The 26,959-nt window shown below is 44.7% G+C and overlaps 1 protein-coding gene across 2 annotated transcripts in view; it reads left to right on the forward strand.

Annotated features, from left to right (window-relative positions):
• Positions 1-3,916: 3,916 nt before the first annotated feature.
• RHOBTB3 (Rho related BTB domain containing 3) overlaps positions 3,917-26,959 on the forward strand; it is a 96,277-nt gene continuing 73,234 nt past the window's right edge. The window contains exons 1-3 of one of the 2 annotated variants that reach the window (XM_073541433.1): positions 3,917-4,219; positions 10,033-10,231; positions 16,909-17,101. In XM_073541433.1, coding sequence (XP_073397534.1) covers positions 4,218-4,219; positions 10,033-10,231; positions 16,909-17,101 — 394 coding nt within the window. In that variant the 5' untranslated portion in view covers positions 3,917-4,217. Of the gene's footprint in view, positions 4,220-4,300; positions 4,788-10,032; positions 10,232-16,908; positions 17,102-26,959 lie in introns of those variants that run through there. The other variant, XM_073541400.1, reaches the window with a different exon arrangement.

Consider the following 26,959-nt stretch of genomic DNA (forward strand, 5'->3'; position numbering starts at 1 on the left):
GGGGTAACGGATGCTGATATTTAATAGTAATTTTGTTGAGGGCACGATAATCAATACAAGGCCTTAATGAACCATCCTTTTTGGCCACGAAAAAAAACCCAGCACCTAAGGGTGAAGAGGATGGTCTAATATGACCCTTCTCCAACGCCTCCTTAATATAGGATCGCATAGCCTCGTGCTCGGGTACAGATAAATTGAAGTGCCGACCCTTGGGAAGTTTACACCCCGGGCTCAGTTCAATTGCACAGTCATAACTCCTATGAGGAGGCAAAGACACAGACTCATTCTCATTAAATACATCATAAAAGTCCGCCAAATAGTCAGGAACATCATGCGACTGAGGAGAGGTGGAAAAAAACGGAGCCTCACTAAGGGCACACCGACAACCCCAACTCACCACAGACAGATTTCCAATCCAAAACTGGATTATGAATTTGCAACCAGGGAAACCCCAGAACAATGATATCATGCAAATTATGCAACACCAAAAATCTGCAATTTTCTTGATGGTCTGGGGTGACCCGCATTACCACCTGGGTCCAAAACTGAGGTTTATTTTTCGCCAAATTAGTAGCATCAATCCCCCTCAAAGGGATAGGCGTCTGCAGAGGTGTCATCGGAAATCCACAACGTTTAGCAAAATCCAAGTCCATTAGGTTCAGGGCTGCTCCCGAATCCACAAAAGCCTTGGCGGAAAATGTGGACAGGGAGCAGATCAGAGTAATTGCCAGAAGAAACTTAGGTTGAACACCACCCACAGAAAACGTCTGTGCAAAACGTTTCTCTTGTTTAGGACAGACAGAAATAATATGCGAGGCATCTCCACAAAAAAAACACAGCTTATTACGCCTTCTGAACTCCTGACGTTGCTCCCTGGACAAAACTCTATCACATTGCATAGGTTCAGACACTTGTTCAACAGGTGGCAACACCTCTCGTGCAGTCCTGCATTCACGTAATCGCCGATCAACCTGAATGACTAATGAATGACATAGAATCGTCAAGACCAGAGGGAACAGGAAATCCCACCATAGTATCTTTTACGGCTTCTGACAAACCCTTCCGAAAGAGAGCTGCCAAGGCATTATCATTCCAGGTAGTAAGGACTGCCCACTTTTGGAATTTTTGACTGTACAATTCTGCAGAATCTCGACCCTGGCTCAATGCCAACAGGGTCTTTTCAGCCTGATCAATAGCATTAGGTTCATCATACAACAAACGCAAGGCTTGAAAAAATGCGTTCACATTAGTCAGAATAGGATCATCTGGTTTAAAAGAAAACGCCCAATCCTGGGGATCGCCGCGCAGCAAAGAGATAACAATTTTAACCTGCTGCGCGGAGCTCCCTGACGAGTTAGGCTTCAAGGCAAAAAATAATTTACAATTATTTTTGAAATTCAAAAATTTAGACCGATCCCCAAAAAACACATCAGGAGTAGGGATCTTTGGTTCAGCAGCATGTGAATGAGCAAGGTAGGCGGAAATTCCCCGCACTTCTGCAGCGAGCTGCTCCACACGATCAGACAATTGCTTTATCTCCATTGAGAGAAAAAAAAAAGCTTTACTCATAGTCTGTAGTATACACAGGTACCTGCCTCCGTACTGTGTCCTCCGGGTCAGAGACTCAACCAACCTCCAGGCAAGATGGAATGCTCCCTTCCAACACTCCACCAACATGTGCCTTTCTGAACGTCTCCTGTTATGAATGAGTCACCGTAGGAGGCAAAAACAGAAATACTAGCTAAGTCCAGAAAACCAGAGAAGTTGGCAGCTATCGGATTGCAGACCTCTGAACCTATCAACAACAACTAGCAGTAGCCGTGGGGGGTTCCTACGGTGCCCTAGACCCCTCGATCACAGCCAGAGAACTACATAGCCTAAAGACAGAAAGGGAAATCTAAACTGCCCCAGAGCAGACCCCAAAGCAATAGGCAGCCCCCAACATATAATGACGGTGAAACAAGATGAAAAAACACTCACACAGATAGAAAGATAGGCTGGGGCCCAAGCTAACTAAATAGGACAGGATAGAAAAGCTGCTGTCTGCAATACGCCAAAACCCTGTCAAAACAAGAGCCAACAGGCTGATAGGGAAAAAGGCCCTGAAAACGCTAGGCTTCAAAAAGGCTGTATCAGTACTCAGGTATTTTCTGAAGACAGAGCAAAAAGGAATTCAGCTCACACCAGCAGGGAATGATAGAAATCCAGAAAAACAAGGAAAAACAAAACCAAAAACACAAATGCAAAAAGCAGAGCAGAAAACTTAGCTTTTGAGGAGCAGGAATCAGACTGGTCTCCTAGAATCTCTCAGAGAGATCACCAGCAAGGCAGAAGGGCGTCGGCTGCCTTATATCCAGTCAGCAATTCCCATCACCCAGTCATCATCATCTTGCTCATGTGCTTGGTAATCAGCCTCACTACCTTCCTTCACCAGAAGAGGGAGTTCATCAGACCTCAATGGTGAAGGGGAAAATGAACTCACAACAGATCTGAAGCATTCCCTGAAGTGTCTCCATGGTTCCGTCACAATCTCCTCCAGAAATTACCTAATTTCCAGTCAGCTTCCAGCATTTCACTTCCGGTGGAACATCACATGCAAATTTTAAAGTGCTCCACGGAGCTCCGCTGTGTACTCATGTGTCCATGGGAAAAGTAACCTCCCGGCCGGGGAAGACTCAAAATCGGGACTGTCCTGCTGGATCCAGGACGGTTGGGAGGTATGAATGCTCCCCACCATACACCTTGTACACGCATGGCTCCATACACCTCATACACACATCGTTCCACTTTGTATGCCTCATACACACATGGCTCCGCTCTGTACACCTCGCGCACACACGTAGCTCCACTCCGTAAACCTCGTGCACACGCGGCTCCGCTAAATACACCTCGTACACACACGGCTCCGCTCCGTATACCTCGTACACACACGGCTCCGCTCCGTACACCTCGTACACACACGGCTCCGCTCCGTACACACACGGCTCTGCACACCTCGCACACAGTCGGCTCCGTTCCGTACACCTTGTACACGCGCAGCTCTGCTACGTCCACCCTGTAAACCCCTCCTGAACTCACACAGAAACGTACCTCATCCAGCACCATGACAACCAGCACAGCAGAGTCCTGCATACATCAAGGCTTTTAATCATGTGACCTCTGACTCCTCCTCCCCGTGACCGCATCACAAGTCCTGTGCCACAGAAGAGAACAGCCTAGCAATGTCATTGCTGGCTGTGAGGGGCTGCGGTGGGTCTCTGTAAGGGCGAGGATGGGGTCCATGGGAGGGGCGTGCGGCTTATCTCGCTGCAGTGCGGGAAAAATAGAGTCCTTGGCGGAACAGCGGGTGGGCGGGGCAAAAACGGGAGTGTCCTGCCAAATCCGGGACGGTTGGGAGCTATGCAAGTGCACAGCATCAAACCTGCTGCGATTACCAATTGTGGGCACATACCTTTATGGCACTGGATGAAGAGGAGGAAAAAATGGAAAATGAGGGTGAAGGGGTTAAGTGTGTTCCATAAAAGCTATTGTGTACTATCCGTAAAACGGTTCAAGATAGCACACGCTGCATTTTTGGGAAATGGAAACGTCCATGCGAATGGCCCTATTGGTTTTTCAATCTGTATAAGGCCATGTCACATGTTTAACATTTGGTCAGTTTTTTAGTTACCTCAGTATTTGTAAGCCAAAACCAGAAGTGGTGTTGTGTTTCTATTCTCTTATACTTTTCCTCTGATTGTTTCGCTCCTGGTTTTCACTTAAAAATACTGAGGTAAAATATCGGCCAAATACTGAACATGTGAACGTGGCCTAAACCTGATGAAATATTGATATCAAATACCACAGTGTGAAAGAGGCCTATATACACACATGCTCTCTCTATAGCAGCCACAAATCCTCACACAATGGGAATGCTCGGCTGCTTTTTGCTTTTCTGAACACTCTCCTCATTGCACATAACAGCAGCTGACGTGTAGGCCTGGCTCCCGCCCTCAGCACAACATGCTGCTTGTAGGGCATTGTTTACAGGCATTCCTAGCAGGAGCTTCCCAGGACTCCGGAGCACCCTGGCGGTGGGGAAGGCAGCGCTGCAGCCTGGGCTGGGGCACAGAGCAAGCTGAAAATTAACCCCCACCTCCCCTGAGCCCGCCACTCCCATACACTACAGCCTGCATGTGCCAGGGAGCGATGTGACCAGCTGCAGCGGATCTCCAGCAATGTAGGTGATCACTGACACGGGTCTGCTGTTACTATTCAGTCCCATGCAAAGCGGATTGTGCCCAGACAGAATGCTGGCGTCTGTGTATAGAGCAATAGTCAGTGGAGGGGGCTGCCATCCCAAATGCTTCTCCAACACGATTTTACTGTAGTGGATCGACATTTTTTTCATTTTTAAATAGATGGCTAAACCTGGATCCTGTTTTCTGACAGACCAGATAACATCTTTTTAGCCTGCAGCCTGACTGGGTGTTGCCGAATGATTTTTGCTATGATGGAGGAGCACTTCAAGGCTACGTTCCCACAATGAGTTTTTGACACTGCAGAATTTCTGCCCCGTTTTTGCACCTATTATTTGAATTCGGTTACTTGTGTCTTTATCACGTTTTTCTCTCTTCTTGGTATTTCACGTTTTAAATTGCTTTTTTTATACTACCTGGTATTTGGCTTTGAAAAAACTTTACTGATCTGTGTCGGTGCGGATTACATCTGTTTTTGATGCGTTTCCACCACGGAAATGTACTAAAAGCTCATATGCGTTTTTTACCTGTGGATTTTCTTCATCTAATGTAAGTCTATGGGGAAAATCCGCACATAAAACTCAGTGTACCCACAAGAGACATTGACAAGCACCGCAGGACAGCTTACACTGAGTAAAGTGAAAGCCCAGTGTGAGGTTTCTATAAATCCCATCCACTTTGCTGGAACTGTAAGGCTATGTGCACACGCTGCAGATTCACCCGCGGATTTGTATCTGCGGATCCGCAGGTAAAATGACCTGCAGATTGGCCAGCAGTTTTCCCCTGCGGTTTGACACCTGGACAAAGGAATAGGTGGCAAACCGCAGCAGAATCTGCAGAAAGAACTGACATGTCAATTCTTTCTGCGGATTCAAAACCGCAGCTTTTCTGCAGTTGAAAATCCGCAGCATGTGCACAGCAGATTGTAAATCCCATAGACTTACATTGTACTGTACCCTGTCTGCAGAACTGCTGCAGATCCGCAGAGGCCAAATCCGCAGCGTGTGCACATAGCCTTATTACACTGGATTTTTGATGCAGCAGAAATACACATCCCTAAAAACTCGCCGAAAGCTCATTGTGGGAGCGTAAACTAAGGGATCTGAAGAAGTGATCTTGGTCAAAGATATATATGATGATCCAAAGAAGAAGATACTAATATAGAGAAAAGTGGTGGGTTATTCTGATACAATGACAAGTTTTAATTAAAAAAAAAAAATTACGCCTTTGTTCAATATCACTGGATGTAAAAAGTTAGTAAGATAGCAGCTGTATGATTCTTGGTGTACAGCCAAACATGTACAACTCCCCCATAAATATTTAGCCTTGTTGTCATACAATTTCAGTTGGAGGATAAGCAGGGTGAGATCAAGAATGTGGAGGCTCTGGGCACAGCTCCCCTCATTAACTTAAGGCCCCGCTACACATAACAATGTCCCAGCGATCCCACCAACGATCCAACATGGATGGGATCGCTGGGACATCATTAGGCTGATCGCTGGTGAGCTGTCACATAGACAGCCCCTCCATCGATCAGGACCAGCAAGCACGCTGGTTTCTAAGGTAAACAGCGGGTAACTAAGAGCCGCGCGGCTCCTAGATACCCGCTGTTTACATTGGAAACCAGCGTAGCTGATCGCTTGTCTCTCGCTGCCACACGCAGCGATGCGTGCTGGCCAGCGGGAGACCAACGATCAAAAAATGGCCCAGGACGATCCTGCATGATCAGTGATACCCGGCAGGGGGGCCGGTCGCTGATCCATGTCACACACAGCGATCTCGCTGGCGACATCGCTGTGTATGACGGGGCCTTTAGGGAACCTGTCACCTTGATGAACACTATTTGCAGATATAGGGGTAATCTGCAGTTAAGTAACATTTAAACTTTTACTCTTCAAACCATTTATATAACCGTGTAGCCCTTTAAAAGATAAGCCTTATTACCCCCAAAACGATGCTATAGCAGTGAGAAATCGCATTTTTAAATTTTGTATATGTTTGGATGCTCATTGGGGTGTGACGATGCACTTACAGCTTCTCAGACTCGACCTATATATCCTTAGTAGAATTACCCTCACCTGGCTGATTGACAGGTCAGTGAGCAGTGTAATGGCTAGAGTTATTTAACAGATTCTCTTTAAATCCTATGCGGCTGGCTTACTAGAGCAATGCCTGCAGGGAGAATAAAACTTGCTTTTCTCCCTGTAGCTGCATTTCCAGTAAGTTGGTTATGCATGAGTTAAACACTGCCTGCAAATTACCGCTCTATCTGATGGTAAATAGTGTTTCTCTATAAGATAGGTTCCCTTGTTTTAACTGGCACTGCTGACTTGCACACTAAAAAATAGCAATACTGATGATGTTAGTCCCTCACCCACCTCCCGAGATCTATGCATAATTTGCTGGGGTAGTGCACGTGTCTTGCTCATTAGAAGAGTACACATGCATGATGCCTGCTGATTGTTCACACGTCTTAACAGGTTTGCGGGGTTGTTGCATCACCTGCATCACTCGCTTCAAATGCTAAATTGTGCAGCACTAAGGTAAATAACACTTTAAGCCGACCATAAATAATAAATGATGATGTTATCCAAGTTCAGTCCGACATCTGTGGACTCAAACAATGGAGAATATGGGGAAATTAAGTTCTCCATCCTCTGTACCCTTGTGCTGCAATTCTCGTATGCAAGGGAACTCTGACAGAGTGTGAGCCGAATGTCATTAGCATAATCTGCCCGATTCTCTCGCATGACAGAATCTACAGCCCTGTGAGCGCAGCCTTAGGCATCTGCTACCAATTCAACAATACATCTTGATCATCTGAACAATCAAGAGGTAAGAGGACCCAGATGAACATGAATGGCAGCCCCTTCTCATTTTCACATGGTGACAGTAGCGTAACTACAGGGGGTGCAGAGGGGGGCGGTCACTCCGGGCCCCGTGCTCTGAGGGGACCCACCCGGAGCTATGCTACTGTAACTGTATCGGCATACACAACGTGCCCATACAGTTACACTCTGCAGCAGAGCAGGGAGACTCGATCTTCCTGCTCTGCCACCTCTCCGCTGTGAGGCCCCCTGCCCGTAATTGCAAGTTCAACTGTCGGCTAGATTCCTATACAGTTGACCGCATTGATGAGAGTGGGAGCATCACGCTCCCACTTCCATCATCCCCCTCTCAGTTTCTGATGTCCCTGACACAGACACTGATAGAGTTTGCAATGACTTCACTACTCGGTGCCCGCTGTACTGAGAAGTGTGGGCGCTCGGAGCAGCGGGGGAATGAGGTGAGTATTGTATTTTTTTTTTTATGGGGTGCATTATACTATACAGGCCTATGGGAAGTGCATTATAATATACAAGCCTATGGGGAGAGCATTATACTGTACAGGCCTATGGAGATGCATTATACTATACAGGCCTATGGGAATGCATTATACTATACAGGCCTATGAGGAGTCCATTATACCATATAATGCACTCCAATAGGGAGACCCTATATCATACAGAGTATGCCTATGGGGGTGCATTATACAATATAGACTCTGCCTTTTGGGAGGGCATTATACTATATAGAGTCTGTCTATGGGAAGTGCCCTATACTATATAGAGAACTATGAGGAGTGACTTCTACTATATGGAGGCCTAAGGGGAGTGCATTACACTATATAGAGGCCTATGGGGAGTGAATTGTAAAGTCTGCCTATGGGGAGTACATTCTACTATGGAGGCCTAGGGTGTGCCTTATACTATATAAAGGCCTATGGGGAGTGCATTACACTATTTAGAGGCGTATGGGGAGTGCCTTATACGATATGGAGGCCTATGATGGGTGCCTTATATAGAGGCCTATGAGGAGTGCCTTATACTATATGGAGGCCTATGGGGAGTGCATTTTACTATATGGATGCCTATGGGGAGGGCATTATACTATATGGAGGCCTATGGGGAGTGCATTTTACCTACTGTCTCCTTTCCACCATCCTGTAGAATGTAAGCCCGCAAGGGCAGGGTCCTCTCCCCTCTGTATCAGTCTTTGATGGTTAGCTTGTTTACTGTAAGTGATATCTGTAATTTGTATGTAACCTCTTCTCATGTACAGCACCATGGAATCAATGGTGCTATATAAATAATAATACTAATAATAATATGGAGGCATTTGGGGAGTGCATTATACAATATTGAGGACTATCTGGAACACTATACTATATGGAAGCTACATAGGGGCCATTGCACAGTGAGGGGGCCATCATACAGTTTTGGAGCCATCAAACAGTTTGGGGGGTACTAAGGCATTATTATACTGTGTGGGTGGTATTATACTGTGAGGGAGTATTATACTATGTATAGGGGAGCTTTATAGGGGAAAGACTCGGGACTTTATTAAATGTAAATTGGGCATTTATTGTTATAGGGGAACTCAGGTTACTGTGCCTGTTAAAGGGACGCACAGAAGGCAATATTACTTTCTAGCGGGCAAAATGTGGGCACTGTGTTCTCGGGCACTTGCACAAGGCATTACTATATTCTAGAGGTTAGTTTTACAATTTTAAGGGCAAACAGTAGGTGCAGTAATAGGGACACATGGCAACAGCGGCTCAGTATTGGGGTATTAGCAAGACAAGGAGTTTGTCTATATTGGGAACAGATGGGGATGGTGCTGAAAATGTGAAAAGTGAAATGTGTCTTTGTTGTAAACTGTGCAGATGAGTTTTTAGGAAGTAAAGTATGAATACATAGCCCATGTGATGAAAAATAGAATTTGATTTATTAGAATAGGCCACCTTGCTCCATGGTCTGTTTCTGAGGCTTAGGTAGTCATTATAGGCTCTTTTACCAGTAAGCAGGGGACAACTTCAGGACTAGTCTGCAGCTACACTACCCAATTCACATTAAGCTATGATGCAGTGTGTGTTCTGACATCACTAACTTCAGCAATTTGTGCCACAGTAGCTTTTCTGCGGGCCTGCCTTCAATCCCCACTTGAGCCTTAAGCACCCATCAACTTGATGCCACTTTACCTTGTGGCCTTTCTTGGGGTACCTTTGATTGGTACTAACCACTGCATACCAGAATCGCCCCATTGTCAATGTTGCTCAGATTCTTATGGCAGCCCATTTTTCCTGCATCATCAACTTCAAGAACTGACTAACATTTGCAGCCTATCATATTCCACCCTTTGATAGGTGTCATTGTCAAACGATAATCAATATTATTCACCTATCAGTGGTTTTAAAGGGAACGTGTTACATTTTACTTATCCATACCGCCACTAGTGGCTGTCCTCATATCAAATAATACACTTAGCATGCGGTAATAAAATTACATACCGTATTTTAAACACTGCTAATGATAGGATTAGCAATTTGTAAAATATTCAGTTCAATTGCTGCACACTAAGTACATGAGTCGAGCATTTGGAGCCTCTTGGCAGAAAAGTCATGGAGGCGTTGCTCTAAACCCACCTAATCTTGCTTTATTGACTTGCCTTAGGAAGTATATCCAGTTCAAAATGGAAATAGGTATACTTGCTGGCAGCTCCTAGTCTAAGGCCAGTGTGTGTCCAACGGCATATGTGGAATAAGATGACACATGCTGATAAAATATATCCTTTAATGACTGATCAGGGTGAAACAAAACAGTGAATTTAATGTGATGTATTTTGTAAAATCATAGAAGATTCCACATGATCTTTTATTTGCTTGCTATTTATTTACAGTTTTGCAGAGTACATTATGATTGTTTGATCAACCTTAATATTAATACTCAATGAGTAACTGGTATATTTGTTTAAGGTCAATTATTCGGATTGTGTCATTCGGGAATGAGAACACTGGATTATATGAGAATGAAGAGAATGTGAATCTGATCTCTTACTATTTTGGAAACAAATCTAATGGCTTGCACATAGAGGATAACCGCTCAGCTTTTAGGGTCTACCGAACCAATATTCTGGACAATGTGGAAATTTGTGTGCATGAGTGTAAGGACTGGGTAAGTGCTAAAAATGAATAAAAATACTGTGAACTTAGCATTCTCACAATATATACACAGTTTCCAATTTCTTTAGTAAATGGATATTTACAATGGGTAAAATAAGTATTTGATACCCTGACAATTTTGCAGTCTTCCTTCCTATAAAGAGTGGAGAGGTCTGACATTCAAATGCTTCTTACGCAGCCACCCCTTAGTTGCTCTGACTGTGTGTTTCGGGTCATTGTCATGCTAGAAGAGCAAGCTACAACCCATCTTCAATGCTCTTACTGAGGGAAGGAGTTTATTCGCCAAAATCTTGCGATATATGACCCCCATCCATCCTCCCTTCAATAATGTGTAGTTGTTCTGTCTCCTTTGCAGAAAAGTACCCCCTAAGTATGATGTTTTCACAACCATATTCATCATTCTTCTTGCAATACCAAAAAGTTTTATTTTGGTCTCTTCTGACCACATGACCTTCTCCCATACCTCCTCTGGATCATCCAGGTGGTCATTGGCGAGCTTCAAATGTGCCTGGGCATGTGCTGCCGTGTGCAGGTAGACCTCGTGTGCCCTGCAGGATCTTAATCCATGACGGTGTAGTCTGTGTTACTAATAGTAATTTTTGCGACTGTGGTCCCAGCTCCCTTCAGATCATTGACCAGGTCCTCCTGCGTAGTTCTCATCTGATTCCTGACCTTTCTCAGAATCATCCTTATCCCACGAGGTGAGATTTTGCATGGAGTCCCAGACCAAGGAAGATTGACATTCATCTTGTGTTTCTTCCACTTTCTAATAATTGTGAAAACATTTGCCTTCTCATCAAGCTGCTTGCCTATTGTCATGTGGTCCATCCCAACCTTGTGCAGGTCTGCAATTTTGTCCCTGGTGTTCTTAGACAGCTCTTTGGTTTTGGCAATGGTGGAGAAATTGGAGTGTGATTGAGTGTGTGGACAGGTTTATTTTATACAGTTAGCGAGTTCATATAGTCATAATTAATACAGGTAATGAGTGCAGAGTAGGAGGGCTTCTTAAAGAAAAGCTAACAGGTCTGTGAGAGACAGAATTCTTGCTGGTTGGTAGGTGATCAAATACTTATTTAATGCAATAAAATGTAAATTAATTATGTAAAAATCATACATTGTGATTTTTTATTTTTTATTTTTTTAAGATTCTGTCTCTCACAGTTTGTACCTATGATAAAAATTACAGACCTCTCCATTCTTTGTAGGTGGGAAAACTATCAAAATTGGCAGTGTATCAAATTCCCAACTGTATATAGTTATAGGATACATTTTACCATTTGAGATTGATTATTTTTAATTTTGTGGCTCCGTTTTTTAGTATGTATTTAGTAAGTTATGTTTTATCTATCTTTCACTTTTTATTTTGCTGTAAATATAGTGATAACAGTGTACACTCCAAAACAAACCACTGATAGCTGATTGTGTTTTAGCATAATGTGCTCTGAGCTTTATAGTTCTACTTATACGACAGTTCCACTATTCAGCAGAGCTGTCACTCACAGAGGAGAGCCCGCCCTGCCACAAACCAGGAAGTACAGAGACTGTATAGCTCAAGAGACAACTTGAGAATACCCCTTTAAGTAATCATAAGAGCACAACACTAGTTCTTTCTATCCTTGTAGTTGATTACATCCATAGGCTGCGGTATATAGCAGTCTGTAATCTGCTATATGTTGATGGTCTTGCAGTAAAACTGTGGGATATAAATCTCAAGATTAGTAAAAGGGGAAATACATGCTTCATAATAACTATATATTTTGGAAGACTGTGTGAAATGTATAGTAGTAGAGCAGGGAAATATGCAACCAAAACCATAAGGGTGCTTTCCCACGGCATTGTGTTTTCCCGGCGGGACATTAGTTTGAAATCCCCAGCAAAACTGGGTCCGGACGTATTCGCCCACAGGACCATAGACTGCTCTGCCATGCACATTTGTCTGGAGTGTACAAATACAGTAGGCATAGGAGACTGCGTCTGAGTGTCTGCCTCTTGTAGATGTACACTCCCGAAGAAAGTCCACTGCAGAGAGCGTGCTCGCTCTATCGTCACCATTGCAGTCTATGGTCCAGTCGGCGCATACTTCCATACCCCATTTTGTGGGGGATTTCGGACGTATGCCTCAACGGAGACACGCAATGCGAAAGCGCCATTATTGATGTGTGACTTCAGATTTTTTAGGGAAGGGATTGTCAGTGTAATTATAAGATAAACTTTTTCTAGTTATCTGGACGCTGTTATGAGATTTTCTAACCCTTCTGCCAGAGAGGATGCTGAAACCACTGTATTGTTATTTCAATTTTCATTTATAAATTGGACAATGTTGTCTGGGAACTGATCATAAGAATGTATGTCCTTCAATGTATTGTCCTTCACAGGAATGTCCTGTAACACACTGGATTTCTGAAATACTCATCTAGACACGCGCTTACTTCTCTAGCCACATTTTCACATAATGGTTTCTTTGTACATTTTCTAAGTTTTATCTCCAACGCTTCATTCCAAAATGCAGTCTGTAATGGCGGAACAAAAAAAAGGCAAAGCACTGGATTCATGTTCACAGAAAGTTTATTCTGCAGTGTGTTCATTGAGAATAATGCTGCAATAGACACTTAATAAGATTTCATGTCAGTCTAGACAGTTTACATTCTGTCAGAAAAGGATTACATGGTAACATCTGGTTACATGTTAACATCTGATTCAATTTTTTTTTTTCAGCTAAGGCCTGTTTCACACATCAGTTTTTTTCGTCAGTTAAAATCCGCTAAAATGGCAGATAACGGATCCGTTCCTGTAGTGACCACAACGTTTGGCACCGGACCGTTGTTTTTACGGATCCGTCGAAGGAAAAATTTTAAAGGAACCGCTGCCTGGGGAAGAGAGAGAGAGAATTTTTTTCAGCCGCCAGAACAGGGTTTAGGGTTAAATTTGTGGCCGAGGCAAATCCTCCGGGCATGTGCAATGTAAAATGCGGATCCGGCCGCCCGAAAAAACTTTGCATTGTCCGTCCAGGCATGTCGGCGGACGCCAAAATTTTGGCGGATCCGCAAAAAAACGGATCCAACGGATGGCCATCCGTCAAGATCCGCCGGTAATGCAACTCAATGGGGAAAAAAACGGATCCGCCAAGCAAAATGGCGGATCCGTTTTTTTTGCAAAACGGTGGATTTTGACTGATGGTAAAATACGGATGTGTGAAACAGGCCTAATAGGACATTATTAGACCAACATGAAAAACCTTTCCTAAGTAGTGTTTGGTTTAGTTACATAATGGACGTCTTTATTATGTAAAGTACATCTCTAATTTACTGCAGGTCAGCAGACACAGGCAGCTTTATGAGTTTATGAGGCGCTGTGCTTGCTGTTCCGTTAACACAATTCTGCTGACGCTCTGTGGGTTTTTATAGAAAACAGTGACTGTTTATGAGATGGTGGAAAAATGTCTCCACTCCCTATTACAAAGTAGTGGACTACAACCATGCTAAACCCTCCAAACACTATTTATTGGGACTGTACAACTTTTAAGTTAGACCCTGTTGGCTGCCATTATATTGGGTGTATCGCCTCGTTTTTCAGCCTTCAGTATATTTGTTTTGTGCTTAATTATGCAGATTTCACGCATATTGTGGAACCAGTGTTCGTATTCAGTGTTCGTATTACTTGATTGGGAAAGCCTTGGTCAGTGGTGGGGTGACAGTGTGGTCGGGTGACCATAACAGTCTGACTGTAACCCCCTTATGACCACTGAATGTAATGGATTAAAGATCTGAAAGGTGGTGTGATGAGCTGGGTAAGCAGGTTACATTGGGTGAACATGTAAATGTGGCCCTGTGCATGACGGTATATAGGCTTCTTTTTTCCCACCACACATGGGAAGATGAGCTGCTGTAGTTAGACCGGATTGTAGAAAAGTTAGGAATGGACAGCACTTGCAATTTGTTGCATCTCACAAGAGTTAGATTGGGACAAGAATATGTCAGATTGCACTATGAATGTGAAGTCTATGCACTCCCCAAAAGGAGACTACCCATCTGTAAGGAACAGAGGTTAAATTGCAGCCCATGTGTGTAAGAGGCAAAGTTGTCTCAGACAGACACCAAGGAGCTGTTAATTAGTAAATGTTTTGAGATCTGCTGCAAAAGAGTAGTGTCACGGGGTTACCGCAACAGTGTGGAGCCAGAAGACTGCAGCGTCTGATTGCTCCTACTTCAGTCCTGAGAAGAAGCACTTCTCCTTCATTTTATTGGGGTTTATTCCTGGTAGAACAGGGGTTAATAGGCCGTGTTGAAAATCCCTGTGCTCCCAGCTGAGCTCGGTTAGCCACTCATTTCCCATTTATAATCTTGGCTCTGTTGCAAATCCTTGTCATAGCTAGCATTTGCTGCATGGCTAATGGAGGGAGAGGTGTGCATATGAGAAGGAGAGTTGTAGGAATTATCTGTGACTGTTGCTTGGTTTTTATGTGTGGTAATTCCCTATCCTTCTCTATTTTGGTTTTTACACCATCCTCCACTCCCCGGTGTCTTTCTCTGTTATATGTGAGTGAATATGCCTGGAGTTTTCTGTTAACCCTTGTTTGTGTTGCCTTTTTTGTCGGGGTAGTGTACTATGGTGCACAGTAGTGTCCCCTCTTCCCTGGGTGGGGAAAGAGAATAGACGGAGGACTCACTCAGGAGATAAGGCAAGGGTGGAGGCCACTGGCATCTTCACCTTCAGAAGTATCTCGGGGAATAGAGCGAGCAAGGGTACCAACTAGTGTTAGGGACAGGGAAGGAGCCCCTGGCCTGGGTCACCCAACACCAGTGTCGTGACAAGTAGAGTGCCTGTGGGCATGAGTGACTGCCTGTGATATGTAGTCCTGCCACCTGTGAGTAAGGCCCATCCAGGTGTGGCATTTGGTAACCCTAACAGAGAGTACAAGCCTGCAAGTGAAGTAGACGACACGGCAGAGTCAGCTAAGGCCATGAGTGAGGTGTGAAGTATCTGTGTGGCTGTGCAAAGGATGAGGGGGAAAGGCTGTGACTGCGGCCTATATCCCTGGGAAAATATTAGGCTGATATGGGCAGTAGAAGATAGTACAGCAAAAGGGGTGATGTGGAAATAGCAAAAATCCACAGAGACTACTCAGTGAAAGTGAAGTGACTACTCCATGGAGTCAAATGCAGAGTGTAGGTCTGAAAGCTGGTGATGCCCTTACATCTTGGTATTTTTAAAGGTGTGCACAGCACCTTCCTGGAATATCTCTGGCAAGTTGATCATCAACTGTAATCAAAAGCATAACCAGGAAGTTTATTCCGTCAGGGCAATGATTCAATGTCTGGGTGTAGTCCTGTAGCTTAAAATCTTTCACTAAAGAAAAGCCAAATCTGTTTGACTCCTGAGTTTAAACCCATACACCACCACATCCACAAGCTACACATCTAACTGCAATTTGAGCAAAACATATGTAAAGCCTAGGGCATGGGCTTTGGGGTGTTTCTTTTGTTGTGACTGTTGGTGAGATTCCCCTTTTAAACATTATATACAAAATAATGCAATTTAATTATTTAAGAATCAATCCTTCAGGCTGCGGGCACACGTAGCGTTTTAAAACGCTCACTAAAAACCGGACTCCTTCCCAGAAATCGCGCGTTTTTTTCCGCGTGATTTCACCGCGATTATGATCGCGATTTTGCCGCGATTTTCGCGTGCGATATTCAAGCACTTTCCAAGCGATTTGAAGCATCGCTTGGAAAGTGATTGACAGGTTGGTCACACTCGTCAAACATAGTGTTTGACAAGTGTGACCAGATTTTACTATTGAGGCCGCCTATGCGGCATCAATAGTAAAAGATAGGATGTTAAAATGCTAAAAAAAAAATAAAAAAATCGGGGTATATTTATCTTCCGGCGTCCCGCGATGCATTCCCGGGCCTCAGCGTTCCCAGTAATGCCTTGCGAGACCTGTGATGACGTAGTCTCGCGTTGCTATAGCGATCTCGCGAGACCACGTCATTACAGGGCCTTGCCGCAAGGCATTACTGGGAACGCTTAGGCCGGGAATGCAGCGCGGAACACCGGAAGGTAAATATACCCCGATTTTTTTATTTTTTATTCTTTTTTTTACAGGGGTATGGTACCCAGGGCCTGGAGGACAGTCTCCCCTCCTCCACACCGTGGGTACCAACCGCACATGAGACGCTTAACTTCCCGCATGGTGGGCATAGCCACATGCGGGAAGTAAGCGATTCTCATGCATTCCTATGGGTGCGGAATCGCGGCAATTCTTTGCGATTCCGCACAAAAGAATGAGCATGCTGCGATTTTTTTCCGCGATGCGATTCCGCCGCGGAAAAAAGCGCAGCATTAACACAGCATGTGCGGAATGCCATAGGAATGCACGGGGGGCGTTCTGTACACGATTTTTAAGCATTTTCGCGCCGAAAATCGCTGCAAAAACGCTTAAAAATCGCTACGTGGGCACACAGCCTCAATGTGATTTTCTGGTTTTGTTTTGTTTTTTAGATTCTGTCTCACAGTTGAAGTGTACCTATGATAAAAACTAAAGACCTCACCATTCTTTGTAGGTGGAAAAACTTGAAAAATCGGCAGTGTATGACATACTTATTTTCCCCAGTGTAGAAAGCATTTTAATAAAGTCCAGTTGAAATGTATATTCTTACATTTTTATAGGGTACTTTTGCCAGTGATTTGCAAAGCTCTTTGGCAACAATTGCGGAAGGAGATATCATTATATTAAAGTCTAACCTCAACAACAAATCTTTATTTCTGGAACTGAAGAACAATTTTGCTCCATTGTTAAAAAAAATACTGAATCAACGAACTGTCCCAGTGATGGTTTTAGCATTTGGTGTTAAATCAGAAGGTAAGAAGCATCATTCTTGCTGTATCTTACTGCAGTTTTCAATTGGGATAGCATATCAATGCAAAGACTATTCTGAGGCTTGTTTTGTTAAGTTTGTGTTATTAAGCCTTTAATGCTTTTCTGCAAAGATACTGTAATGGAATGAAAGATTGAAAAAATGTACGGTAACCTCATTTTCCCTATGTAACTATCATTATTGATGTAGGTGAACATTCTGCCATCAGGAGAAAAAAAGTTTCTATCTGCTGCCAAAGAGTAGCTTTTTAGAACTTCCCTAGGCACCCACCACCTGGAGGACACATCCCACCAGTAACATGGAGTGGGCAAGGCAATTATTGGCAACTAGATTATGGCCCGATGCTATCGCATCGAGAGGATGCGATAGCATCACACCTCTTGCCATGTTAACCCTCAACACACACACTCCTCTCACCTTTCACCATCTCCACTCACGTCCACTCACTCTTTCACTCCACATACGACCCCCTTCTCTCACTCCGTCTCTCATACTCACGCCGTCATCTCCGCTGCTCCACGATCCCCGACATCTTCTTCCGCCGGCACCATCCTGGATCCAGACGTTGTCCACGCCGGCGACATGTTCTTGCGGCGACGCCATCTTGAGTATCGTGAAATCCCACGATACTCAAGATGGCGTCGCCGGAAGAACATGTCGCCGGCGTGGACGACGTCGGGATCCAAAATGGCGTCGGCGAAATCTCGCGAGTTTTCGCCGACGCCATTTTGTATCCCGACGTCGTCCTCGCCGGCGACATGTTCTTGCGGCGACGCCATCTTGAGTATCACGGGATTTCGCCGATCCAAAATAGCGTCGCCGCAGGAACATGTCGCCGGCGTGGATGCCGTCGGGATCCAAAATGGCGTCGGCGAAATCTCGCGAGATTTCGCCGACGCCATTTTGGATCCCGACGTCCTCCACGCCGGCGACATGTTCTTGCGGCGACGCCATCTTGCGCAAGAACATGTCGCCGGCGTGGAGGACGTCTGGATCCAGGATGGCGCCGGCGGAAGATGTCGGGGATCGTGGATCAGCGGCGATGACGGCGTGAGTATATGAGACGGAGTGAGAGAAAGGGTCGTATGTGGAGTGAAAGAGTGAGTGGACGTGAGTGGAGATGGTGAAAGGTGAGAGGAGTGTGTGTGTTGAGGAGGAGTGGTGTGTTGAGAGTTAACATGGAAAGAGGTGTGCGGTGACGTCACCAGTTACAACTGGATGGAAGTTGTTACAACCGGAAGCTGCTTAGGGCATTTATTATTATAGATTAGTGGCACCTTTAAACAATTACACCTGTGGTCCGCTTATAACAAATAATGCCATAAGTGCCCCTTTTAGAAAGTATTCATGCTCTCAGAAAACAAATGAAGCTTCCTGAGTAGCCCCTCAAAAACTAATAATTGCCATATTGCAAAAAATAGTTTACACTCCCTTTAATGACAAATCAAGTATTCTTCCCTGCAGAGCGAGCGGGCCGGCACAGGCTGTGCAATGCAATGACGATATAGTGCAGCATGCACCGGGAAGCTGATGTCTTGTAGGCTGTAAACCTACCGTAGCGTGAAGTTTACTGAATGGAGAGTGGTGGCGCTCTGTCTACCTGCAACACCACAGGATCCAAATGTATCAGCATCATGTTGATGCCAATACAGTTCAAAGTAGCAATCTGAAGATCCAGGGCACCCAGCGTGAAGTCTGGGGCTTGTACACTAGCAACAACATTTCTTAGAGGTGTTGTTTTTTTGTATTACATTTTTATCTTTTGAAATTATGTGCCCCTAAGGATAACGTGACAAGGGCAACCAAACCATTGCCACCATTCCCTCTCTAGAGTAAAACATAGCTGTTTGTAAAGAAAGGCTACAGCTGTGGCCAAAAGTATTGACACCCCTGCAATTTTGTCAGATAATACTCAGTCAGTTTCTCCTGAAAATGATTGCGAACACAAATTCTTTGTTATTATTATCTTCATTTAATTTGTCTTAAATGAAAAAACACAAAAAGAATTGTTCTAAAGCCAAATTGGATATAATTCCACACCAAATATAAAAAAGAGGGCGGACAAAAGTATTGGCACTGTTCGAAAAATCATGTGATGCTTCTCTAATTTGTGTAATTAACAGCACCTGTAACTTACCTGTGGCACCTAACAGGTGTTGGCAATTACTAAATCACACTTGCAGCCAGTTGACATGGATTAAAGTTGACTCAACCTCTGTCCTGTGTCCTTGTGTGTACCACATTGACCATGGAGAAAAGAAAGAAGACCAAAGAACTGTCTGAGGACTTGAGAAACCAAATTGTGAGGAAGCATGAGCAATCTCAAGGCTACAAGTCCATCTCCAAAGACCTGAATGTTCCTGTGTCTACCGTGCACAGTGTCATCAAGAAGTTTAAAGCCCATGGCACTGTGGCTAACCTCCCTAGATGTGGACGGAAAAGAAAAATTGAGATTTCAACGCAAGATTGTGTGGATGTTGGATAAAGAACCTTGACTAACATCCAAACAAGTTCAAGCTGCCCTGCAGTCCGAGGGTACAACAGTGTCAACCCGTACTATCTGTCGGCGTCTGAATGAAAAGGGACTGTATGGCAGGAACCCAGGAAGACCCCACTTCTTACCCCGAGACATAAAAAAGCCAGGCTGGAGTTTGCCAAAACTTACCTGAAAAAGCCTAAAACGTTTTGGAAGAATGTTCTCTTGTCAGATGAGACAAAAGTAGAGCTTTTTGGGCAAAGGCATCAACATAGAGTTTACAGGAGAAAAAAAGAGGCATTCAAAGAAAAAAACACTGTCCCTACAGTCAAACATGGCGGAGGTTCCCTGATGTTTTGGGGTTGCTTTGCTGCCTCTGGCACTGGACTGCTTGACCATGTGCATGGCATTATGAAGTCTGAAGACTACCAACAAATTTTTCAGCATAATATAGGGCCCAGTGTGAGAAAGCTGGGTCTCCCTCAGAGGTCATGGGTCTTCCAGCAGGACAATGACCCAATACACACTTCAAAAAGCACTAGAAATTGGTTTGAGAGAAAGCACTGGAGACTTCTAAAGTGGCCAGCAATGAGTCCAGACCTGAATCCCATAGAACACCTGTGGAGAGACCTAAAAATGGCAGTTTGGAGAAGGCTCTAATATCAGGGACCTGGAGCAGTTTGCCAAAGAAGAATAGTCTAAAATTCCAGCAGAGCATTGTAAGAAACTCGTTGATGGTTACCGGAAGCGGTTGGTCGCAGTTATTTTGGCTAAAGGTTGTGCAACCAAGTATTAGGCTGAGGGTGCAAATATTTTTGTCTGGCCCATTTTTGGAGTTTTGTGTGAAATGATCAATGTTTTGCTTTTTGCTTCATTCTCTTTTGTGTTTTTTCATTTAAGACAAAAATAAATGAAGATAATAATACCAAAGAATTTGTGTTTGCAATCATTTTCAGGAAGAAACTGAGTATCTGACAAAATTGCAGGGGTGTCAATACTTTTGGCCACAACTGTATGTAGACATTTTTAGCTTGTTCTTTGGGGCGTAACTGCTGAAAAGTTTCAGTTAATTATTCATTTCTTATATTTATATCACATTAATGTATATTTTCATGCAGAAACATTTCGATCTTTCAGGCCCCATTCACCATAAATGTTTCTTTATGAACCGCTTGCTTTGAGGTAAATATTGCAGGGAAAAAGATTTCAAAAATATGGATAGAGTTATATGTAATGGTTTGCATGTTCCCTTATTACAGAGTTATAAGGCATCATAAATACCTTAAGGTCTTTGGACCAAAGTGTATGAGAGGTTAATATTTACCAAACATCATATCTAACTTGCAGCTTTCTCATCTGTAAATCATACTGGATGACATGACGAGAGACTCTGTTCCATTTAGTTTATTTTGACTTAAACTTAATGGAATAATTCAAAAACTGTAGTACTATCGGAGTCTGAGCCCCACAAATCTGATATATATATATATATATATATATATATATATATATATATATATATATATATATGTATATATATATATATGACTGTTCATGTCTTTGTCAGTGGGAAAACTTACAAAATAAGCAAGGGATCAAATAATTATTTCCTTAACTGTGTATATATATATATATATATATATATATAATATAGTTAAGGAAATAATTATTTGATCCCTTGCTTATTTTGTAAGTTTTCCCACTGACAAAGACATGAACAGTCTATAATTTTAACATTGAGAGACAGAATATCAAAAATAAAACCCAGAAAATCTCATTGTATAAATTATATAAATTTATTTGCATTTTGCAGTGAGAAATAAGTATTTGATCCCTCTGGCAAATAAGACTTAATACTTGGTGGCAAAACCCTTGTTAGCAAACACAGCAGTCAGATGTTTTTGTAGTTGATGATGAGGTTTGCGCACATGTCAGGAGGAATTTTAGCCCACTCCTTTTTGCAGATCATCTCTACATCATTAAGATTTTGAGGCTTTAGCTTGGCAACTCGGAACTTCAACTCCCTCCATAAGTTTTCTATGGATTAACATCTGGAGACTAGCTAGGCCACTCCATGACATTAATGTGCTTCTTTTTGAGCCACTCCTCTGTTGCCTTGGCTGTATGTTTTGGGTCATAGTCTTGCTAGAGACCCAGCCACTACCCATTTTTAAGGTTCTGGCAGAGGGAAAGAAGGTTGTCACTCCAGGATTTCACAGTACATGGCTCCATCCATTCTCCCATTGATGTGGTGAAGTAGTCCTGTGCCTTTAGCCCTCCTGTGTAGTTTTAGGCTGATCTCTCACCTTCCTCATGATCAAGGATACCCCACGAGGTGAGATTTTGCATGGTGCCCCAGATCGATGTTGATTGACAGTCATTTTGTATTTCTTCCATTTTCTTACTATTGCGCCAACAGTTGTCTCCTTCTCACCTAGTGCCTTAGGTATGGTTTTGTAACCCATTCCAGCTTTGTGCTGGTCTATGATCTTGTCCCTTAGATCCTTTGGTCTTGTCCATGTTGTAGAAGTTAGAGTCTGATTAATTGAGTCTGTGGACAGTAGTCTCTTATAAAGGTGACTATGTAAGACAGCTGTGTTTAATGCAGGTAATGAGTGGAGTAGCAGTGTCTAACTGGTCTGTAGGAGCCAGAACTCTTAATGGTTGGTAGGGAATCAGAGGCGTAGCTAGGGTTTCGGTTCAGGGGGGGACAAACTTCTGAGTGGGCCCCTAACTAGGTAACTTTGATTACAACTCGGTGACGCACCCTAATAGTGGATGTAGGAGATGACTGTGCTGTTACTGAAAATAATCCCTAAATAAAGACCAACATGGATATTACCGCAATATGGTCAGTGGTAAATACCAGTCCTACAAAACATATGTGATTACTGCACAGGTATAGTTGGTGTCTTACCGCTGACGTTCTTTCTGATGGAATGGGTCACTTTTCACGTCTTTTCTCTGGCCCAGACCGACATGACAACTCCTCCTCCAGCCAGGACTCTGCTACAGAGAATACAACAACGACATGTTTCACTTCTCATATTCCAGCCCTATCACCATGTATCCCCAACCTGCACAAACCCCTCATCCTGCTGATACCCCAATGCTGAGCCGCTGCTGCCATATGTGTCCCTATTACTGCACCTGATACTCCAATACTGAGCCACTGCTGCAGTATGTGTCCCTATTACTGCACCTGATACCCCAATACTGAGCCTCTGCTGCCGTATGTGTTCCTATTACTGCACCTGATATCCCAATACTGAGCCTCTGCTGCCGTATGTTTTCCTATTACTGCACCTGATACCCCAATGCTGAGCCTCTGCTGCCGTATGTGTCCCTATTACTGCACCTGATAACCCAATATTGAGCCGCTGCTGCCGTATGTGTCCCTATTACTGCACCTGATACCCAATACTGAGCCACTGCTGCCGTATGTGTCCCTATTACTGCACCTGATACCCCAATACTGAGCCGCTGCTGCCGTATGTGTCCCTATTACAGAACCTGATACCCCAATACTGAGCCGCTGCTGCCGTATGTGTCCCTATTACTGCACCTGATACCCCCTATACACACACGGCTCTGCTCCGTACATGCTGTACACATGCGGCTCTGCTCCATATCCTTGTACACACCTGGCTCCGCTCTGTAGACCTTGTACACACTCAGCTCTGCTCCACACACCCCATACACACGCGGCTCCGCACCATACACCTCGTACACATACGGCTCAAATCCGTACACCTTGCACACACGGCTCCACTCCGTACACGCCGCACACACACGGCTCTGCTCTGTACACCCCGTACACACACGGCTCTGCACTGTACACCCCGTACACACACGGCTCTGTTCTGTACACCCTGTACACACTTGGCTCCGCTCCGTACACACACAGCTCTGCTCACGCCATAGACACACGGCTCCGCTCCTCTGTACAACTCATACATGCATATCTCTGCTCCGTACACCTTCTACACACACAGCTCCGCTCTGTACACCTCATACACACACAGCCCTGCTACATCCACCCTGTAAACCAATCCTGATCCCACATAGAAACTTACTTCACCTCATCCAGCACCATGACAACCAGCAGCTGAAGCCCCTGATCATGTGACCCCCTGACTCTGCCCCTCCCGTGACCTCATCACAGGTCCTGTGCGCACAGAAATTAAAGCCCAGGAGTCCAGGACGACATTGCTGGCTGTGAGGTGGGGGGCCCACTGCTGGCACAGGGCCCCCCACCGCCTTCTCAGGGGCCCATAGCGGCTGGGCAGCAGAGTAGGGAGATCGATTCTCCCTGCTCTGCCGCAGAATGTAACTGTATGGGCGCGCTGTGCACGCAGATACAGTTACAGTAGCGTAGCTTGGTGGGCCCCTTCAAAGCTTGGGGCCCGGGGTGACCGCCCCCTCTGCCCCCCCGGTAGCTGCGCTACTGTAGGGAATTATATACTTATTTCTCACTGCAAAATGCAAATTTATATAATTTATACAATGTGAATTTCTGGATTTTATTTTTGGTATTCTGTCTCTCAATGTTAAAATTAACCTACCCTTAAAATTATAGATTGTTCATGTCTTTGTCAGTGGGCAAACTTGCAAAATCAAATAATTATTTTATATAATTGTAGTGATCAGCTCACTGAAGATGCTCCAGCAGGCAAACATTGATTTCTTTGTTTACTAAAATAAATCACTTTACATTTTGCAAGACACTAAGGCCACGTGCACACGTAGAGTATTTGGTGAGTTTTTTGCTTGGTATTTGTAAGCGAAAACCAAGTGTGGGTAAAAAATACAGAAGTGGTGACGTGTTTCTATTATACTTTCCCTCTGTTTGTTCCACTTCTGGTTTTAGCTTACAAATACTGAGGTAAAATACTGACCAAAAATACTCACTGTGTGGATGTGGCCTAACAGAAACAAGATGTAAAGACAACAAAATGGTTTTCCGTTTTGTAGTAGCGGTGCTTGGCAGATAGTACTCGGCCTACCCAGGTCTGGTGACGGCACTCCGCTGCTGCTCCAGTGTCTGTGTTTTGACTGTAGTGGTGGCTTAACGACTGCAGTGTGTGTCACCGTCGCAGCCAATTACTGAGCTCTGCTCATATAAATGACACTAGAGGTGTGCCCGATGCTATCGCATCGGGAGATAAGTGTGTGTGTGTACATATGTGTGTGTGTGTGTACGTACATTGTGTGTGTGTACGTATGTGTATCCCGCAGCTGCTTGCCCACCCACCTCCGTACAGTCACAGCCGGCAGGAAAGAGGGTGGTTTGCGGCCTGTGCTGGAGATGGGAGTACATGTGAGTACGTGTGTGTATGTGAGTACATTTGTGTGTGTTTGAGTATGTGTGTGTGTGTATGTGAGTACGTGTGTGTGTATGTATGTTAGTACGTGTATGTGAGTGTGTGTGTATATGAGTACGTGTGTGTGTGTATGAGTACGTGTGTGTATGTGAGTACGTGTGTGTGTGTACTGTATGTGAGTACGTGTGTGTATATGAATACGTGTGTGTACTGTATGTGAGTATGTGTGTGTATGTGAGTACGTGTGTGTGTGTGTGTACGCGTGAGTGTGTACGCGTGAGTGTGTACGTACGTGTGTGTGTGTACATAGTGGCCAGCGGCGGTGGGGGGTCCTGGCGGCGGCCAGCCGGCAGGAAAGACTGCGACTTGCGGCCTGTGCTGGAGATGGGGTGCGGCGCCACCAGAGGGAGCCCGCACCCCATCTCCAGCACAGGCCGCAAGCCACGGTCTTTCTTGCCGGCTGTGAAGGAGGTGGGTGGGCAGGCAGCGGCGGTTTCGGTGGGGGGGTCCAGCAGCGGCGGGGCGATCCCGGCAGTGTCCCAATGGTGGTACTGTGGAAGCGCCTGGTACCACCAGCGGGTGCCATATTGGAATACCCATCACTCGGGTATTCCAATATGGCGGTCAGCGTACTTCCGGTGCGGCGCAGTGGCTTGTGGGATTCGGGGACTTCCAGATGGAAGTGGATGACGGACAATTTAAGGCAATTATATATATATAGATCAACCACTTAAGGCCCCGTCACACATAGCGATCTCGCTAGTGAGATCGCTGCTGAGTCACAATTTTTGTGACACAGCAGCGGTCTCACTAGCGAGATCGCTGTGTGTGACAGCGATCAGCGACCGGCCCCCCTGCCGGTATCGCTGATCGCTGCAGAAAAGGCCAGGACTTTTTTTTTGGTCGCTGGTCTCCCGCTGGCCACCACGCATCGCTACGTGTGACAGGCGGGAGACCAGCGATCTGCTGGTAACTAATGTACACATCGGGTATCCAAGGGACGTGCGTCCCTTGGATACCCGATGTGTACGTTAGTTACCAGCTTCCTGCATCAGCGCGCTGGTTACTAACGTGCACAGCGACGCCGGGTGCTGGGCGTCACTGTGCTGATTGCTGGTGAAGCTGTGTGTTTGACAGCTCACCAGTGATCACATAGCGATTCACCAGCGATCCTGACACATTGATATCGTTGCCAGGATCGCTGGTGAGTCGCTATGTGTGACTCCAGCCTTAGTTCAGCGTTTGATTGCAATGGTGACAGGTGCTGTAGTAACAATATCACTGCTACAGCCAATACAGAGAGGAGAGAGCAGCAGCAAGTAGCCAACGCTGTACCCAGGAAGGGTGAGGTCCATTTGTGATCTTTGATTCACATCTGTGCAAATGTTTGTGCACCACTTTAGTAAAAGTGGAAAATGCTGTTAAGTATAAGTAACTGAACTGCACAGGCACAAAGTTACCAATTGTGCAGCATTTTACCTGATAAGCTAGGAAGAGGATGTGCCGCAGCAAGGGTATCTGTCTGCAGGTTTTTGCTATGTAACCTGAGGACAGAATGAGGTAGGGATTAAAATACAGAAATCTATGAGGTGTCTCTTATCAAACTGTGTAGTTGTTTACTTACAGTGAAGGTTTTATCAGTTGGACATTATCATTGCCAGTTCTGATGCGCACGTGACTGCTAGTCCGACTGCACCTCCTGTGATGAGGCGCTCACTATCAATTGACTATGTGCATGCAGAGCCTGGTGTGAGCGAAGTTAGCTTTCTCGGCTCTGCTACATGCTAAATATAAAATCTGATTGTGTCACAACTGCTGTATCCAGTAAAATAAGTGGTACATTGTTTGATTCAGGGTCTCTATGCCTAAATCATGATTCTCTCAGAGGTTGTTCTTCCTCCCAGTACTAGCTTCTTTAGCTTGATTGATAGCTCTCTGCCCGTGTAAGAGCAGCATTAGGCAAGGAAATTATAAAGTGAGCTATTAATCAAGCTAAAGAGCCTGGGGCTAGGCTGCTAAACAACTTTGATAGGCAGAGACTC

This window comes from Dendrobates tinctorius, unplaced genomic scaffold, assembly GCF_039654945.1.
Source record: "Dendrobates tinctorius isolate UK_male_01 unplaced genomic scaffold, ASM3965494v1 ptg000003l, whole genome shotgun sequence".
In the NCBI taxonomy this organism is placed as follows: Eukaryota; Metazoa; Chordata; class Amphibia; order Anura; family Dendrobatidae; genus Dendrobates; species Dendrobates tinctorius.